The 19,161-nt window shown below is 35.8% G+C and overlaps 1 protein-coding gene across 1 annotated transcript in view; it reads right to left on the bottom strand.

Annotated features, from left to right (window-relative positions):
• The window catches only part of Ccdc73 (coiled-coil domain containing 73), a 115,765-nt gene that overhangs the window by 7,754 nt on the left and 88,850 nt on the right, over positions 1–19,161 (bottom strand). Inside the window, exons 13-16 of the mRNA XM_070032649.1 lie at positions 10,990–11,100; positions 4,441–4,575; positions 2,871–3,060; positions 516–1,982 (exon numbers count right to left, since the gene is read on the bottom strand). Of these exons, the coding sequence (XP_069888750.1) occupies positions 516–1,982; positions 2,871–3,060; positions 4,441–4,575; positions 10,990–11,100 (1,903 nt within the window). The remainder of the gene's footprint in view (positions 1–515; positions 1,983–2,870; positions 3,061–4,440; positions 4,576–10,989; positions 11,101–19,161) is intronic.

Here is a 19,161-nt window from a genome sequence, read left to right as displayed (position 1 = left end):
TTCAGGGACAGTGCCCAGGCCTTGAGTTCAAGACCCCAACTGACACCAAAACAAGAAATAAATATAAATGTGTGTTTGATGGAAGAAGTTAAAGATGCTGACAGGATAGATAGGAAAGGAATAAACATGCTCATTGTCAGGAACCTTACCAACTCCTCAGATTCATCTGTTCTAAAAAGTAAAAGAAGATTCAAAAGTAGGTCATTAAGTAACTAATCCTAGTTTAAAATTAATGACCCAAACCTATTATGCCTTCATGATAGAAAAAAAAACAACCCTTAACAATTCTAAATGTGATTGTACACATTGGTAATACTGGCCTATAGATCTAAATCTCTATAGATCTATAGATCTAAATCTTTCAAACTTTTACCTATCTACATATGTATATAATACATTAGGCTTAGACAAAAATAAGTATTTTCATTTTAAACAGTCAATTTGGAAAGCTCTTACCAAGAATAAGAAGTAGTAAAACAAATTTTAAGAACTAAGATATACCCTGGTTTTCTTACCTGGCTGATTATCCTTTGTACCATCCTCCATACCAACATTTTTACAAGGCGTCAATGACATGATCCTTTTGTTTTCTGTTGGAACTGCTGGTCTCTCCTTCACCAACAAAGGAATACTACAGGTTAAAGTACTCACTATTTGACTTTCATTTTGATTTGCTTTTGACCAAGGACTAGTATCTAAATTCCTGTGTACTGGGGTTTTCTCAATTTGTTTATCTGAAGTAGAAAAATCAAAGGATGACCTTACACTCCTGTTTACTAAATCTTCAGATGGTTTTATGTGAAATGAATGTGATTCTTCCAGCTGACCTTCATTGTACATTTTTTCTGAAATGATGTCATTTAACGACTCTGTTTTCTCTGTATTCTTTAACAATGTATGCTGTCTTTTGTTAACATTGACAAAAAAGGGATTATTTTTTGTAGTTTCAGTTATCTGATTTTCATCAACCTGTCTTTCAGTGGAAAACTGTAATTCTGTGGATGTTTTCACATGAACACAAGTTTCCAAATCTTTGCTCTCATGGTTAATCTGAAGATGGGAACTGGTTACATTGTTTTCCACATATCCCAAACAGTTCTTAGATGGACTGTTTTGCATATTATTCACAGTTTTCCCTACAGTCCCTTCTTCAGGGCTTGAGTTGGTTTTCACTAACTTGAGCATAATACTGTTTTCTGAATTTTTAAGCACTTTCAAATTAGCAAAAGGAACAGATGAAGTGGGGCAGTTGATTGTTGTATCACAAGGAATAGTCTCGTCAGGTTTTTCTTTAGTCTGATGATAGACCTGGTGGAAATTTGAAGTTTGTTTAAAAGGTAATGTGCTGCAATCACTTTTTTTATTTAACAGTTGCATTTGTTTTCTGTTATACAGTTTAATATCTAATCTAACTTTATTTGAATCCTTTAAGCTATATTCACACTGAGAGGGATTCATTTTTACATCTTGAGACAAATCCAGTTCTGCTTTGTTTTGGTATCTATTTGAATTTTCCTTCTCCATAACATTTTCTTGAGTCCCTATAAGCATTATGAATTGTTTGCAAGGTTCATTCTGAGAAACATCCTTATTATTTTTTTCCTGAGCCATAGCATCTAAAATACTATCAACTGATCCTCTGTTATTTTCCATGTCCAGAAGTACACCCACATCTGTATGCTGAAGACCCACCTCTCGTGGGTGTCTCTTTTCTGTTTCTATTAGCATATCCACAGCTGAAAAGGGATCCTGTGGTAATTTAAAATTTGTACATCCACTGCCTTTTTCCAAATCTTCCTTGTCTTTGATTTCTGTAGTAACTGATTTTCTACATTCAGTAACATTCAAAGTTTGTTCTTGACTAACTGCAACTTTATCTATGCAGAAAGTTTTGCTTAGAGAGATTTCACTTTGATTTCTACTCTGAGATGATACCGTCATACTAATTTCATTCTTGAGGCTCTTTTCAAAAATCTGTAAGTCTGTCATAAAGAGAACACAGTAAAATTTTATGTTGAACAATAAAGTTTACTCTTTTTTAAAACATATGTGTTAACCTATTTTTATAAAAAACAAAAACATTTAACCTTAAATATTTTATTGGCCAATTATTGCACAAATATTATGCCATCATTTTACCTAAATCTTGGAATCCTTTAATTAAAGCAAGTATTCTAACAGTTTACACTCTCATTTCTATAACAGCCAAGGTCTAACAATATTTAGAATTGCTAGCTTCAAATCTAAAATCATTACTTTTTTTATTTACCATGCTTTAAATATTTTCAAATTCTGTAGTATATATTTGTAGATATATACTATTAGTTTTATTCATTTATGTTCTAACTGTATATATCAAATCTTAAGTATAGTTAACATAATATAGAATACAAAATTGTCTTGAAGGGCTTTTTTAGTCCAACCATTCTTTCTACAACATCTCCACCAAGTGGTTGGTTCTTCAGCCTAGGATTGAACACCTTCAATCAGCAGCATATTTAAACAAGTCTTTCTCAAGATGGAAGAATTAGTACATCACTGGTTATGGGTCATTTGAATTAAGAAAAGTGCTCTATTCTTCCCAGAAAGGCATTGCTGATTTAGAACATCCCCACAACATCAAAAAATGAAAGCAAAAATACAAGAAATAGATGTAGCAATGCAGAAATCTAGCTTTCCACAAAAATATGTGTTATAAATATTGACTTAAGGAAGAGCTTCAATGATGCTTTGTTGACAGACTACACAGTCTTAAAAGGCTATTCCCCTAAATTCCATTGACAACCCACCATGGTACTTTGCTGATCCTTTATTTGTAGGGGAAAAAACCCTCAAATATACAAGTTAGAATATGTGTAACTTTAAGTTACCGTCTGTAGTGGTTTCTTCTACTGGTAAGTGGTCTATCTTTTCTGCTTCTTCCCTGTATTCAGTATCTGAACAAAAACTTTTAGTATTTTCTTCCCTTATTTCAAGTCCAGATTTGTATTTCTGTAACATGATGCTTTCTGACTTTTCAGTTAATACATCACTTCTTTCATTATTTATTTCTGGAACATTCTAGTATAAAATGGAAAAGACAACTTTACTGTAGAACAAGACTTTTTAGAATATATTACATTTGAGTAAATTTTGCTGGTAAAAGTAGAACTGAGCTGGGCACCAATGGCTCATACCTATAATCCTAGCTATGCAGAAGGCAATCTGAGGATTGCAGTTTGAAGCCAGCCTACGCAGGAAAGTCCATGAGACCCATATCTCCAATTAACAACTAAAAGGCTAGAAGTGGAGCTGTGGCTCTAGTGATAGAGTGCTAGCCTTGAGCAAATAAGCTGAGGGACAGTGCCTAGGCTCTGAATTCAAGTTCCAGGACCAGTTCAAGAAAAAGATAAAAATGAAAGAGAGAGTAAAAAGAAAGAATGAAAGAGAAAGAAAGGGAAGGGGAAAAGGAAATAAAGGAAGGAGAAAGAGGAAGAAGGATAAGCTGATTCTAAAAGTAATATGAAAATTAAACATTGATAAAATAATTTTGAAAAAACAACAGAACTGAAGAGCTTATACCACATCCTAAGACATCTTAAAATGCTACCATTTCTTAAAAACATTGTGGTACTGGTTTAAATATAGATATCAATGAAACTGAATGGTCCTGAAATTGGCACATATGTATTTAATCAATTGATTTTTAAAGAAATTACCAAGGTACAATATAAAAAAGTAGGATATTAGGGCTGAGAAGGTGGCTCAGTGGTAGAGTGCTTGCCTTGCATGCCTGAGGCGCTGGGTTTGATTCCTCAGCACCACATAAGCAAAAAGAAAAAAGCCAGAAGTGGCACTGTGGCTCAAGTGGTAGAGTGCTAGCCTTGAGCTGAGCTGAGGGACAGTGCCCAGGCCCAGAGTTCAGGCCCCATGATTGGACCCAAAAAACAAAACAAAACAAAAAAGTAGGATATTTTCAACAAATATGTCCTGGGACAACTAGAAATCCATACCCCAAATTAGGACTCTTGATCTTTGTCTGTTTTTCTGTTTGTTTTTGGCCAGTCCTGGGGCTTGAACTCATGGCCTGGGCATTGTCCGTGAGCTTCTTTTTCTCAAGGCTAGCACCCAACCACTTGAGCCACAGCACCACTTCCAGCTTTTTCTATTTATGAAGTACAGAGGAATTGAACCCAGGGCTTCATGCACGCTAGGCAAGCACTCTACCACTACGCCACATTCCCAGCCCTCTTTGTCTTACTGTGAGGAAGAGAAGTTAACTAAAAATGTGTTGTAGATCACATGCTCATACTCATTCTTATCCCACATGGCTGGTGCCCTACCACTTCAGCCACACCTCAACCTTAAACCCATTTTTGGAAATTCAGAAACATAATAAGCAAAGAGAAAATTATCAGTGATGGTAACTACAGTTTATATCCCAACACCCTTGAAATTTACCTGTAGTTTCTTGTCTTCCTCAAACTTTTTCTGATCACATACTTTGTTGTAATGTTCTTGTAACTTACTATGCGTTTCTTTAAGTGATGATAATGCATTTTTAATATCATTTATTTCTCCATTAAGTTCTTCAGCCTATAACAACATTTAACCCAAATGAGTGAGTGTTTAAGTATGCTTTGTCCAAAAATAGTAATACAAGTTTTGTAGGATAATAACTAGACACATATATTAATATGTAACGAATTCATTATTAATATTGAAAAAGAACATTTATGTAAATGTACTGAGCTCTTACACATAATCATATACTCAAAAAAACTATGAGATACTGAATCAAGTAACTTACCCAGGATCATGTAAATATAAAATGGCAGGATTAAAATCCAAAGCCAAATACAAGGGTTGTATACTTACACCAAACAGCCTCTTCTTACTACTAACAATATTACTTTCAGTCATAAAAATCCAAAAGAACGTATATTTTTATTGTTGCAAATTGGATGTACAGATTATAACATTATCCAATGAAGAACAGCCTTTAAACAGTACAGTAGAAACTGACATGGAGTGTCTGCATTGTATTTATATCTACACCTATAAAACTTCATAATCTTTTTCTTAGGGGAGTACTCTTTCATACAAACACCATCAAATGTGAGACAAGGTCTGAAGAGGAAAATACCATTTTATCATAGGGATGATAATTCTCTTAAAAAAATTTTAAACTGCAGTCATAAATCTCATATATGTGTGTAGCATTCCTTATAGAAGCCAGCAGGTATAAGCTTACAATACTATCTTGTCCAGTCCATTCCTGTTTTTTTTTTTTCCTTGCGGGGGGGGGGGGGGGGAAGGGCAGTTCTGGGTTTTGAACTCTGGGCCTTGGTACTGTCCCTGAGCACTTTTGCTCAAGGCTAGTGCTCTACCACTTTGAGTCACAGCCCCACTTCTGGCTTTTTCTAAGTAGTTTATTGAAGATGAATCTCATGGACTTTCCTGCCCCAGCTGCCTTTGAACCAAGATCTTCAGATCTCAGCCTCCTGTGTAGTTAAGATTATAGCCGTTAGCCACCAGTACCCAACTATATCATTTCTTTGAACCATCTTTTAATCTATCTCCACAGCACATCTTTTCCAAGGCAACATTCTTCATATGTTCTCTGTCCCAGCCCCTATTCTCCTTAGTCTTGATTCAAGCAATTTTCTCTTTTCTTCTACCTGTGCTTACTCTCTTATTGTGAGCATTTTCTGTTCTGCTCACAAATACCCTCCCCTCATATTCCTGATTTTTTCTTTTTAACTCAGTTATTCTTATTTCTCAAAATAATCCACACTTGATATTTTCAAATTCTAACCTACCATGTCTTAACAACTTGACTTTAGCCATCATTGTTCTACTGATTATTTACTACTTCTCAGGCTGGGAATGTGGCTTAGTGGTAGACTGTTTGCCTAGCATGCATGAAGCCCTGGGTTCAATTCCTCAGTACCACATCAGCAGAAAAAGCCAGAAGTGGTGCTGTGGTTCAAGTGGTAGATCACTAGCCTTGAGCACAGAGAGGCTCAGGGACAGTGCCCAGGCCCTGAGTTCAAGTCCCAGGACTGGCAAAAAATAACAAAAACCAAAAAGCTATTTCTCAAATAGTAACTGTAAATTAGCAAATGATGTTTTTCACATCACACCATTAAAAAGCTTTGACAATGTTGATTATTATTTTTATGATACTGGGGTTTGCACTTGCTAGTCATGTGCTCTACCATATAAACCACACTGCTAGTCTTTTTTGCTTTGGTTATTTTTTCAGATCGAGTCTCCCATTTTACCCAGGCCTGCCTCATACTTTGATCCTTCTATCAATGCCTCTCAGTCTGTTGGGATTACAAACTCACAGCACCACATCCAATTTGTTGGTTCAGATGACAATTTCTTAACTTTTTGCCCAGGCTATCCTTGAACAGTACCTCACAATCTCTGCCTCCCAAGTAGCTGGGATTACAGGCATGTACCCATACCTAGCCTTCTACTTTTCTTTTTGTTGTTGTTGCTGTTATTGTTGTCAGTTGTAGGGCTTAAACTCAGAGCATAGGCACTGTCACTGAGCTCTTTTGCACAAGGAGAGCGCTCTACCACTTGAGCCATAATGCCAATTCTAGGTTTTGGGTGGTTAATTGGAGATAAGGCTGGCTTTGAACTGTAATGCTCAGATCTCAGCCTCCTGGGTAGCTAGGGTTATAACTGTGAACTACTGGCACCCAACTAACTCCCATTACTATTCTTGAAACAGATTCCTTTCATAATACTATGCTCTTTATCCTGCCAGCTTTCTATTTTGATCAGATTGCCCTCCCCTCCAGCTCCCAAACAGGACTAAAAAAAATGTTGCTACTCCCCAAGGTTCTTCCTTGTTTAGCACTGTTCAAGCTTTCCATTCTTTCTATAGATGGTCTTACTTCCCCTATAACTTCAAAAATCCCCTCCATGCTAATAAATTTTAAATCTATACCTCCTCCCCAAACTCTCCCTTAAGATGAAATTCACATTTCCAAATGCATGATATGCATTTCAAGCTAAATGTCCTGCAGGAACCATAAATTCAGCGGTTCTCAAATTAAAGTCATTATTTCTATCCTCCAAATCTGTTTCTCCTTTTACATTTTTCATGTCATTTAATGATATCATCCTATGAATTATACTAATCTTGGCATCATCTTTTTTTTTCTTTTCCCCTTCTAATAGCTATTATATATAAGAAGTCACTAAATCTGCCAATTCTATTCCCAAAATTCTTCTTGCATCTATCCCTTGTCTTTACTATCACTCCTACTGCTATAACTCACATTCTTCTGGGCTAATGGCTAAAGGGCTATTTTATTCTCCTCACTGGTCTCCTTCCATACAATTATCATTCATACTTTGCAAGAGTTATTTTGCAAATCTCAAATCTGCCTATGTCACTTCTCTGCTTTCAGACTTTCCATGGTGCCAGATGCCAGCAGCTCATGCCTATAATCCTAGCTATTTAGGAGGTTAAGACCTGGAGGATCTTAGCCCAAATCCAGCCCAAGAAGCAAAGTTTGTGAGCCTCCATCTTCAACTAACCAGTAAAATGCCAGGCTGGAGCCAAGACTCAAATAGTAAAAGTGCCAGTTATGAGCAAGAAAGCCAAGCAAGAGAATGTGAGGCCCTGAGTTCAAACCCCATTACACACACACACAAATACACACATATGCACTTGGTGCCCATGGATCATGTCACTCAAGAGGCTGAGATCTTGGGACAGCAGTTTGAAGTCAGCCCAGCCAGACAAATCTGAGAAAATCTTATCTCTAATTAACCAGCTGAAATGGAGATATAGCTAAGATAAAGCTCAAGGCCCTGAGTTCAAGCTCCAGTACTAGCATAAAAATAACCAAAATAAAAAACTTAAAGTTGCTTCTTATTACTTATAAAATTCAAATCTCTTAGGAAGACAGGGAACAATGGGTACCTTTTACTTGGTGAAATCCTGTAACATCTTTCAAGCCCAAACTTGTATCTTTTTCTCTAAAACTGTCTAACTAAAAGCTATAGAACTTTGTTAGTAATCCTAAAAATAACTCTACAGTCTAGATGTTGGTGGCTTACACCTGTAATCCTTGCTACTCAGGAGGCTGAGATCTAAGGATTGCGGTTTGAAGCAGCCCAGATAGGAAAGTCCGTTGACACTGTTATCTCCAATTAACTACCTAAAAACCAGAAATGAAGCTGTGGCTCATAGTGGTAGAATGCTAGCCTTCAGCATAAAATAAAAGCTCAGGGTCAGCACCAGGCCCTGAGTTCAAGCCCCACAACCAACAAAAATAAAACCCTCTACACTACTGTGTTTAATTCAGTATCTATCCCTGAATAGTAAGGGCTCTCATCTTTGCATTTTAGGCATTTTTGACATTCTACTGTCAGGTATAGTAACATACACCTGAAATCTCAGCAACTGGGAAGCAGAAGTAGGAAGATCAAGAGTTGAGGCCAACCTGGGCTACGTGGAAAGGCCCTGTCTCAAAAACACCAAAAAGTAAAGGAAATCCACTGCCTATAATAGTAATAATACACAGTATATACTTAAGGTTGATAATTCAATTTCTCTTGTTAACTCTTTCTCCTTAAATAATTCATCTGTCCATAGATATAGATAAAAATATATAATCAATGGATATATATGGATATATTCCATGGATTATTAAACTAGTCCATATAACAGATGGATAAAAAATATATAACATTGGTTTTTTAATATTTAAATGAATTTTAAATATAGATTCTAGTATAGACTACGTTTTATTAACATACTGTTTTCTTTTCATAGTATTTTCTTTTCATACATGAAATGGTATTTCATACTATTTTTGAGTGACCAAGTTTGAATGACTACTTTTAGGAATTCTACCTTATTTTGTCAGTATCATTTTTGTTTTTTTTAAACCCATTTTAATCCAATCTCAGTAACTGCACTGTCCTTCATTGAAAAATATCATAAAGAAGAGACAGAAAGAGAGTGCACAGATTCAATCTCCCATTCAAGAATATGGTTACAGAACCAAAGCAATTTTTTCTTACTTAATTATGGTCTATACTAAAGCATTAGAAAAGTAAAAGGATGTTTTAATAAAAAATTTATAAAACTATTTTATCCAAAAATAGGTTACAGTCTTATCAGTAAAGCACCTACAGTTTCTTGATTCAATCATTTTTTAATCTGGAAGATAACTTCATAGTCTCTTAAGAGAAAATGAATGCTTAATTTTCTGTGGTATGTTGGCACATTTAATATCTATTTTCATTTTACAGGGGTTTTTTGGGGGGGGGGGTCGGCCAGTGTGGGGCTTGAACTCTGGCCCTGGGTGTTGTCCCTCAGCTCTTCAGCTCAAGGGTGGTGCTCTACCACTTGAGCCACAGCACTACTTCCAGTTTTTGAGTGGTTAATTGGAGATAACAATCTCACAGGGACTTTTCTGCCTGCGCTGGCTTCAAACAGCAATCCTCAGATTTCAGCCTCATGAGTAGCTAGGATTATAGGTGTGAGCCACCAACACCTGACTCATTTTACAGTTTTCTTTCTTTTTGTTTGTTTTTTGTTTTGGGTTTTGTTTTTTTTTTTTTGGTTAGTCGTGGCACCTGAACTCTGGGTCTGGGTGCTGTCCCTCAGCTCTTCAACTCAAGGCTAGTGCTCTACCACTTGAGCCATAATTCCACTTCTGGCTTTTTCTGCTTATGTGGTGCTGAGGAATCGAACCCAGGGCCTCATGCATGCAAGGCAAGGCCACTGAGCCACCTTCCCAGCCCTTATACTTGTTTTTTAATTATAAATTTTTCTGATATACTATTAGTATTATTATTTCTAAATGTTTATTCTAAATTTGAATAAAACTTAACAAAATCAGTACTGAAAATTTGTCTCTCCAAACTATAAATATAGAAAATATGTTAACTACAAATGAATAAAAACAATAGCTACTTATATAATTAAATAAAATCCTCATAGAAAATTTGATCAACCAGATATTTAGGTGATATATTAGTATAATTAAAACATATACTAAAATTAGTGTAAGAGTCTCTGTAATTATACAGTTCTAAAAACAGCTTCAGAAACTCATACTGACTTGTTTTTTTTTTTACTGACTTTCTATTGTACTAAATCATGTTTTTGTTTTTGGTTTTCGGAGTGCTAGAGATTGAACACAAAACATGTGCTTCATTCAATCTCAGCATATTGTGTTTAATTCCTTAAAAAGAATTGAAGACAGGAAGTGGCGCTGTAGCTCAAGTGGTAGAGTGCTCGCCTTGAGCTGAAGAGCTGAGGGACAGCGCCCAGGCCCAGAGTTCAAGCCCCACGACCGACAAAAAAAAAAAAAGAATTGAAGACAATGAAAATTGATATTAAAATACAATAATCAATTCTGAGGTTCAAAAATAATGTAAACCTTTTATTTCACAACTTGAATTATTACCATTTTATATATACTTTTATCGACTTAAATTAAAATTTAGTGTGAAATAAACAAATGTGCTTTAAGAAAATACCTGTTCACAATATCTCAACTCTTATGATAAAATGTTAATACAATAAAAACAAAACTACTGTGTACTTGCTCTACATATATCCCTAATACATCTCAACAAAACTGCTGAGGAAAGCAAAATAGATCCATTAACAATAGTCCATTTTTAACTCTAATCATTTGCTAAAATACACTGCAATGGTTTTATGAAAAAGCAAATTAATTTTCCTTTGTCACATATAGAAAGTTATTCAATATACATTCAAATACATCCACACATACATATGTATGCAAACATGTATATGTATGGTCTTCCAAGCATGAAAACATTACTGGGAATTTTATTAAATTTACCTTATTAAAAAACACTCTAGAAATATGAGTGCAAGAAGATGTGTCTGACTTTATTTTTGAATTACTTTTGCAATATTATCTTAGTATTTAATAGTTATTTTAAAAGTCTACATCTATGTAAATACTTTAATATTTTACAATTTAATAAACATACATGTCTCTTCCAAGTTCCTAGTTCTTTCTCATGCTCATTTTGAAGATTAAGGAACTTTTCTTCATTTTCTTTTACCTTCTCCCTTTGCAGCTCATTATCTCTTTCAAGGGTCTGCAATAAAATTAATTATCCAAAAAAGAATCAATACCACATTAATGAATTTTGATGTGTTTTATGTTGCTTGGACCTTTGCTTTGAACATGCTGAAAGTGCCATACAGATCAGTGATAATGTGCTATCTCAACAATCATTTTCATAAATTAGCAGAAAGGTGCTTATAGTTTAGTCAACAGGAAATAGGGGGAGGTTATGATAAAGAAATGGCTATAAAAGGGTATAAAAACATTGCCATTATTCAGTTTCACTGCATAAGTTTTAATGTACTGAAAAAGTAATATAAAGTACAGAACTGAAAAGTATGAAATGTAGCATAATCTAGCCTAACCCTACTAAAAAGTATTTAACTACCACAGGACATTTTATTTTAGAAATTAACTGTCTAGTAAACTCTAAAATACAATTTTAACTTTAAATTCATGCTTTTTAGCCTAAATTAAATACTTGTCATTTAACTATTTCATTGCAATAATGTAATAGAATCATTACACACTTTTCCTCCCCCAAAATAACTTCAAAAATGCCAAGTACTAAGAAATGTATGCATTATCCTGCCCATGTAATTGTAGCCCCTCTGTACAGTATGTTCTCAAATAAAATAAAATAATATTAAAAAAAATGTCAAGTATTTTCTAAGACTATATCAGTGTAATCATTAGTATTAGTTATCTTCAATGTCTGCTTATAATCTAAGCAAACATCTGTAAATAAGTAAGTATAAGAATTCATTTATACATCTAATACATCTGGGAATTTTGAGTTCATTTATTTGTCATCCTTAAACTATGTAAAATCATGGTTAAAAATTTCAAGTCGCATAAAAACACATAAGTAGAAAAAGTAAAATTATCCTCTATCAGTTTGCCTCCCAAAAGTAATTACTAGTTTGATTACTATAATATGCCTATAATATGCATGTGTATAAAATACAGAGGATACCATCTCATAATACTTACTGTTATATAATCTGTTTTTTCCCTAAAAAAGAACAGTCTTGTTTACTTTCTATACTATTAAATATAAGCCCATCTCATTTTAAAGGTTTAATAACCTATTTAAAGTATCAATATGCAAATATATAATTGTGCAAAATTAGAGCAACTTATCTGAGAACAAACATTTTACAACTTCCAACATAAAAATTTATCTTTCTTATAAATACTCATTTTTAAGAACCTCCAAACAAATACTTATTTTTGTTGTCTATTTCAGGATAATATAAATTTTTGTGTGACTGTGTGCTGGTCCTGGGGCTTGAACTCAGGGCCTGAGCACTGTCCCTGACCTTTGTTTTTGTTTGTGGGTTTTTTTTGCTCAAGGCTAGCACTCTACCATTCCTTGAGCCATAGATAGATGAGTCTCACGAAGTTTCCTGCCTGGGTTACTTCAAACCTTGGTCCTCAGATCTCATCCTCCGGATTGGCCAGGATTACAAGTGTGAGCCATAGATACCCAGTCCTATAAGTATTTTCATATAAAACACATTTCCTTAATTCATTGCTTCATGTAGTAATAGTTTCTAAATAGTTAAAACAGTGTAAAATTAATAGATGCTCAGTACACTCACATTCTAACAAATATTTTACACTATGTAACATATTACATTTTTATAAAACAAACAAACCATAATTTTAGGGAAAAGATTAGAGAACAAAGTTATTCGCTAAACCCAGTAACAGTAACTGACCTAGAGCATTATGTTCTTAAAACGGTGCACAGATATGTTCATCATTTCCTGTCCTGACCCATATCCTCACCTAATTGACTCTTCAGGTATCTCTCAGTTTCAGCTTTTATGGAAACACTCCATCCTTCCACTACAATTTGCATATTCCTTTCAGTCTGCTGCACAGAACATGTTATCTATCAGGACTCCTATTGCTCTTTTGTCATAGGTCTCCTGTTTCCTAGATCCCAGTGTCCTCATTCTTGTATTACTGCTTTTTCATGAAATAGCAACTTTTCTGTTCATTTCTTTTCTGAAGTACTGAGCACTGAACTCAGGGCCTTGAGCTTGGTAGGAAAAGGCCCTACCTTCCCAGGCCTTTTGCCTTTAATTTGTTCTTCAGATATACTCTTGTGCTCACTTTGCCTGGGCTGATCTCCAAATGAGATCTTCCTGCCACTACCTCCCAATTAGCTGGGACCACCATATCTGGCTTGTTTGTGATGTAGATGTCACTTTGGTCCAGGCTGCCTTCTCTTTTTCCTTTTTTTCTTGATGGAGCTGTAGTTTGAATTCAAGTCCTTTTTTTTTTTTTTTTTTTTGGGGGGGGGGTCTGGTCGTGGGGCCTGAACTCTGGGCCTGGGTGCTGTCCCTCAGCATTTCAGCTCAAGGCTAGCGCTCTACCACTTGAGCCACAGCACCACTTCCGTCTTTTTTCTTTTTGCTTATGTGGTGCTGAGGAATGGAACCCAGGGCCTCAGGCATGCAAGGCATGCGCTCTACCACTGAGCCACCTTCCCAGCCCAAGTCCTTTCATTTGATAGCAAGGACTCTACAATTTGAGCCATGCCTCCAAATTCTTTTTGTTTTATTTTTTTAAGATAGTGTCTCATGCTTTTTGCCTGGGCTGGCCTCAGACTATGATCCTCCTACCCAAACCTCCCATGCACCTGGGATTATAGCTAAATGCCATCATTACCTGGCTTGTTCTTTGGTTGGTGGTGGTGGTGGTTCTAGGGCCTGGGCACTGTCTCTGAGCTCTTTTTGCTCAAGGCTAGCCTTCTACCACTATAAGCTACAGTTTCACTTCCAGTTTTTGAGTGGATAGTTGGAGATAAGAGTCTAACAGGGACTTTTCTGCCCAGGATAGCTTCAAATCACAATCCTCAGATCTCAGCCTCCTGAGTAGCTAAGAGTACAGGCGTGAGCCTCCAGCACCAGGCTACCTGGCTTGTTCTTTGAGATAGTCTTTCCATCTCCACTTCTCAGGCAGCTAGCATTACAGGCATGAAGCACAATTTCCAAGTGGGCATTATTTCTTGATAAAGAACACACACATAAAATTTTTCATACTATGCAGGTCTGCAAACATTTTTATTCTACTAGTTCTTGGCAATTAGATTAGCTCTATTTTGGAAATCAATTTCTTCCCAACCTCTGCATTCATGGTTCTATTATCTTCTACCTTCCAATATTGCCACTGAGAAACTGGAGGCCAATATATTGTCATTCTCATTCTTAGTCCTTCATATTGTTATCTTTCTTCCTTCAGTTTTAGAATCATCTCTTTAGGTGCCTGATATACATCAGGCAAAAAAAATCATTCTTTCTCCCTCCATTTTCTCTGTTCTCTCTCTAAAACTCGCCGGATTCCTTGGATTGACCCCTATTAATTTTCTTTCTCCCTTGTTTTCAAACTTACCGTCTTTCAGTTCTACTTTCGACAAGACTTTCTCAACATTATCTTCCAACCTTTCCACTGCACTTTTTTTTTTTATGTCAGTCCTGTGAGCAGTCTCGGAGCTTTTTTGCTCATAGCTAGTGCTCTACCATTTGAAACACTTCTGGCTTTTGGAGCGTTAATCAGCAATGAAAGTCACACACTTTCCTTTCCAGGAAGCTTTGATCTCAGTCTCTGAGCAGCTAAGGATTGCAGGTATGAGCCACCAGTGCCCAGCAGCTTACTTCTTTATTTTTATTTATTTTTGTGTGCCAGTTTAAGGCTTGACAGCCTGAGTGCTGCCCCTGAGCTTTTCTGCTCAAGGCTAGTGCTCTACCACTTTTTGTCTGCTAATATATTTGCCTTTAATGAAAGCTTCCTTATGTACTCTTAATTACTGATTTGTGGATCAATGTTATCTTTAAAACATGTTTTCTTAGTTTCTATGTATTCTTTTGTAGTACTCCAGGTGTCTTTTTTCATACTGGAGACTTTCTTCACATGTCCAGTGATCCTTAATTACCTATTCATAATTAAGAATGAGACACTAAGCTGATTAGAAGCTTTGTCAAATGGTGAGTTTCACTGTAGTTTCATCTGACTGAACTACTTCATATAGAGACCTTTTCTCTTAGGGTGGCAAGCTTCCACAAAAAGGAATCTTCCCGGGGGTTAGGCTAGTTGGTCTCTAAATGAGCAAACTACACTGGGAGGCCTCATTTAGTATTTTTTTTATCCTATTTCAGTTTAATATTCTCAACAGTGTACTTAGTGAACTGGGTAAAGAGGAGAAAAGGAGAGGGAAAGAGATTTAACTTTTAGTATCTAACATTTTCATTCTTGTTAAATATTGCCATCATGGGCAACTTCAAGCCACTACTTTTTTAACAACCAATTCTCAAAATTTTCTTAATGCCGAACAATCAGAACTCATTGTTACAAGCTTGCTCCAGAATACCACTGAATCCTTCCCCAATCTCAGCCTCAGCTTTCTCTCAAATTTCCAGCAGAAACCTCTAATATTCTGCCAAGTAAGAATGGGGCAGTGTTTGTCTGAGTCTAGGGTTTCAATAGGGTCTTACATAGGTCTTCTAGTTTGGGGATTCCATTGCAAACTCTACTTTATAGTTCCTGCCCATTCCTCTGTGTGTTTAGTGTGTATACATGTGCATGTTGGTTGTTTTATATGGCAGTGTTGGAAAATGAACAGTGTCTTATGCTAGGTAAGGACCAATGGAATCACATCAAAGCCACCATTCCTACATCTTTGACTTATATTTCAACTTCTTTTATGTGTTAAATTACCAACTGTCTACCTGGTTCACATCTTTAAAACTTATTTTTAATGTTGCTCCCCTACTTCCTTGTCCTTGTGGATTTATTAGTGTAATTCTATTGCCTTTTCAGAAGGAAGTGGAAGCAAATGTGTGTTCAATTCAATGTGTTTAGCTAGAATCTCTAACCAGGAAATATATAAAATTGGGAAGAGAATGTGTTTATTCCTATTCATTTATTTTAAAAAACTTAATGAGGTAAAAAAAAAACTTAATGAGGTCCTATTGTGTCCTTAACCCTATTTAATTTCCTTATGCTATGTAAGTGAAAATGTTGCTATCCTCATGGAGTTTATACAGTTTTCCAGCAGAAAAGTATTTGTTATTACTTGCAAATGACTTAATAAATCTGAAAAAAAAATCTGTGAAAAGGGGGTATTGTGGAAGATCAAAGTAAAAATCAACTACTAATGTTTAAAAATAAATCAACGGTACTAATAGTGTAGTTATAGAAATAAACCAAGTATATCATTCTTAGTGCTAGATTATAGTAATATAACTAATAACTAGACTGCATTACCATTAAATCATAGTAGAAAGTATTTTCAACTTGAGAATTTAAGTCTCTGTGCTCTAAAATTTACTACTAAGAAAGTAAGACAGATGACAGTACAATAGAGCATTGAAAAACAGTTGGCCATTATCAAGAGTAATGAGCCCTTTTAATACAGGTGGAATTAAAATGCTCCTCAAGACAACACTTGCAATGTCTATGCAGTATAATCCTTAGCAACAGGTCAACACTCATGTTTTGTTATGCTATATATCAGTGGTTCTCAGACACCAGTCTTCAGGCAAGTACTGATCCATGACAAAACATTTACTAGGCAAAAAAAGTCAATATATAACCATCAAATGACTTTTACAAGGAACTGTCTTTTATCTTGAGATTATATCCTTAATACATTCAGATGTCAAAATGTTCTATTTTATCAAATAATAGTCATGATAGTATTTCTTGTTCCTTAATGTCTTTATTAAAATAAACAATTCTGGGTTTGACAATACTATGAAATATCAAGAAAAAGGTAATAACTGTAATAATTAAAGGGAAAGGTATTTAAGTTACCTAAGATATTGGTAGTTATAGTTAAAAGATCCTGAGACCATATCTATAACCATGATTAACTCAAAGAAATATTCAAGTATATATTTGTGACTCCATTCATGTCTGTAGAATTTATATATAACTGTACATTGAGCTTGGAGCTTATAGTCAATCTGAGAGTTGTAGTTTTGGTATAAATAATCTAAGAATATTGGCAGCTCTTATAGATTTAGGAAAAGTATTTTAAGGGTATAACATTGTGGAAATAGTACTAAATTAGATTTAAACTGGTTTTGCCACTAATTATAAGACCTTGAACACCATTACTTATTATCTTCTAGCTCTCTATTTCATCATGCAAGGAACTAGATTAATCTCATAATATTTGTTTCATCCTAAAAAAAATCTATGTTTCAACTCCTTTATGAATTAGGAGATAGTCTTGGTGAGAGCTACTCATAAAGATTTTGGCCAAGTAGGATAGTACACACCTATCATTCTAATACCGTCTGAGGCAGAAAAATATCCAGTTCAGAGCCAGCCTAAGCTAAACAGTGAGACCTTGTCTTAGGCATTTTTTAAATGAAAGAATAAGGAAAGAAGAAAAAAAAGAAAAGGGAAAGGAAAGGGAGGAAGGGAAAATGGGAGGAAGGGAAGAGGCGGAGAAGGAAGAGGAGTGAGGAAGAAGGAAGAAGAATTTGAGTAAGCGATATGTTCTTAGGAGAAGGGTAAACATATTAGGGAAAAAGTCCCAGTTATCCAATTATAGTGTGTGGTAGGAAGAGGTAATGTGGGAAGAGGTTCTTGCTTGTAAGGGAAGTAGACTTGGAGATAATTTTTAATTAGTCTTCTTTTAGAATACATGAAAGGATTAAGGGAAGAGAGAAATTTAACTCTAGCACACCACTGCTTTCTCCCTCTTTCTCTTTGCCATGTAACTCCTACAGTATGAGAGCTGATAAAACTCCCTTTATATGAAAAGTAATTAAAACAGAAACATGGGTTTAAAAAAAGATTAATTGCATTGCTCAGGTCCCAGTCATTAGTGAGAGACTACATAAATTTTGTGGTTAGGAACAAAAAAATTAAAAGGTAATGTTATTAGAAAATGCTATTAGAAGTACAAAAATATGTGATCTCTCTGAGAGATTCTGTGTCTCTCTCTCTGTGTCTTTGTGTCTCTGTCTCTGGGTCTCTCTCTGTGTCTCTGTCTCTCTCTGTGTCTCTCTCCCCTCTTCTCTCCCATCATTCCCCTCCCTGCCATGGTTCTTTTTAATTTCTATTTACTAGCATGATCTGCTGGGCAGGGAAAAACAGAACAAATGTCACAGATGTCCTAAAGACTCCTTACCATCCAACACAGCAGGAGTGAAATCTGCTGGTTATCAGGTTCTCTTTCTTGCCAGTTTCTTCACCCATGTACTGTTCTTGTCAGAAAAGGAAAACAAATCTTCCCTTCCAAGGGACACTTTACCCAATTGATTTCATTATGGTGACTGTTAAAGGATTTCAACTACCAGGCAGGTGTACTTCCAGGCAAGTATGAAATCAGTCTTTGGACTGGGACTCCCCCTGACCCTGCCAAGGTACTGCCAATCTTTATCAGGGACAGCAGCTGCCATTCCCAGACCCCAAATGTTTCGTGGTTGCATGCCAGGGGACAGGGAGAATTTCTTTTTCCAGAAACTACAGAGTCTAGAATTTCAAGTATGCACAAAAACTACACCAAAAACCAAAAATATTTTCAAATTTCCTCTTTCTGCTCTATTGCTAAGGACTTGCCTCACCACTTCCAGTTCACCTGCCTCCCATTCCAAGATACTCCAACCTGAAACAGGGGCAGCCACCACCATGCCTCCACTGATGCTGCAGAGTGTATGTACCCAAGCTTCCCCACCTGCATTTAGACACACAGAAATAAAGGTTGTTGGTACAACATAGGTCTTTCCTCATGTCTTTCCTCACAAATGAGACCCAGTTAACCTGCAACAGTGAGAGAAAAAGAGGAGGGCAGGTAGAGTCCAGAAGTACTTGCAGCCAAAGAACTAAGACTGGGATCAGAGACAAGAAAATGCTGACGGCAAGCCTCTAGAGCACGTGCTCTATTGTCTAATAGACAATCTATGAAATATAAATTCAGGGGTAAAAAGTAATTTTTTAAAAACCTCAAAGATAATGTCTGCCAAAATTAACTGAAGGCCCTTCTGAGTGTGGGTTTCTAGGCAACTCAACAGTCACATACTCATAAAGTTGGCACTAGTCTCTACTAGTTGAGAGGCACCTAGTT

Source organism: Dipodomys merriami, unplaced genomic scaffold (assembly GCF_024711535.1).
Source record: "Dipodomys merriami isolate MVZ:Mamm:240054 unplaced genomic scaffold, mDipMer1.0.p SCAF_21, whole genome shotgun sequence".
NCBI lineage: Eukaryota > Metazoa > Chordata > Mammalia > Rodentia > Heteromyidae > Dipodomys > Dipodomys merriami.
Note: the sequence above shows the minus strand (reverse complement) of the source record. Positions and strands in the feature narration are given on the sequence as shown.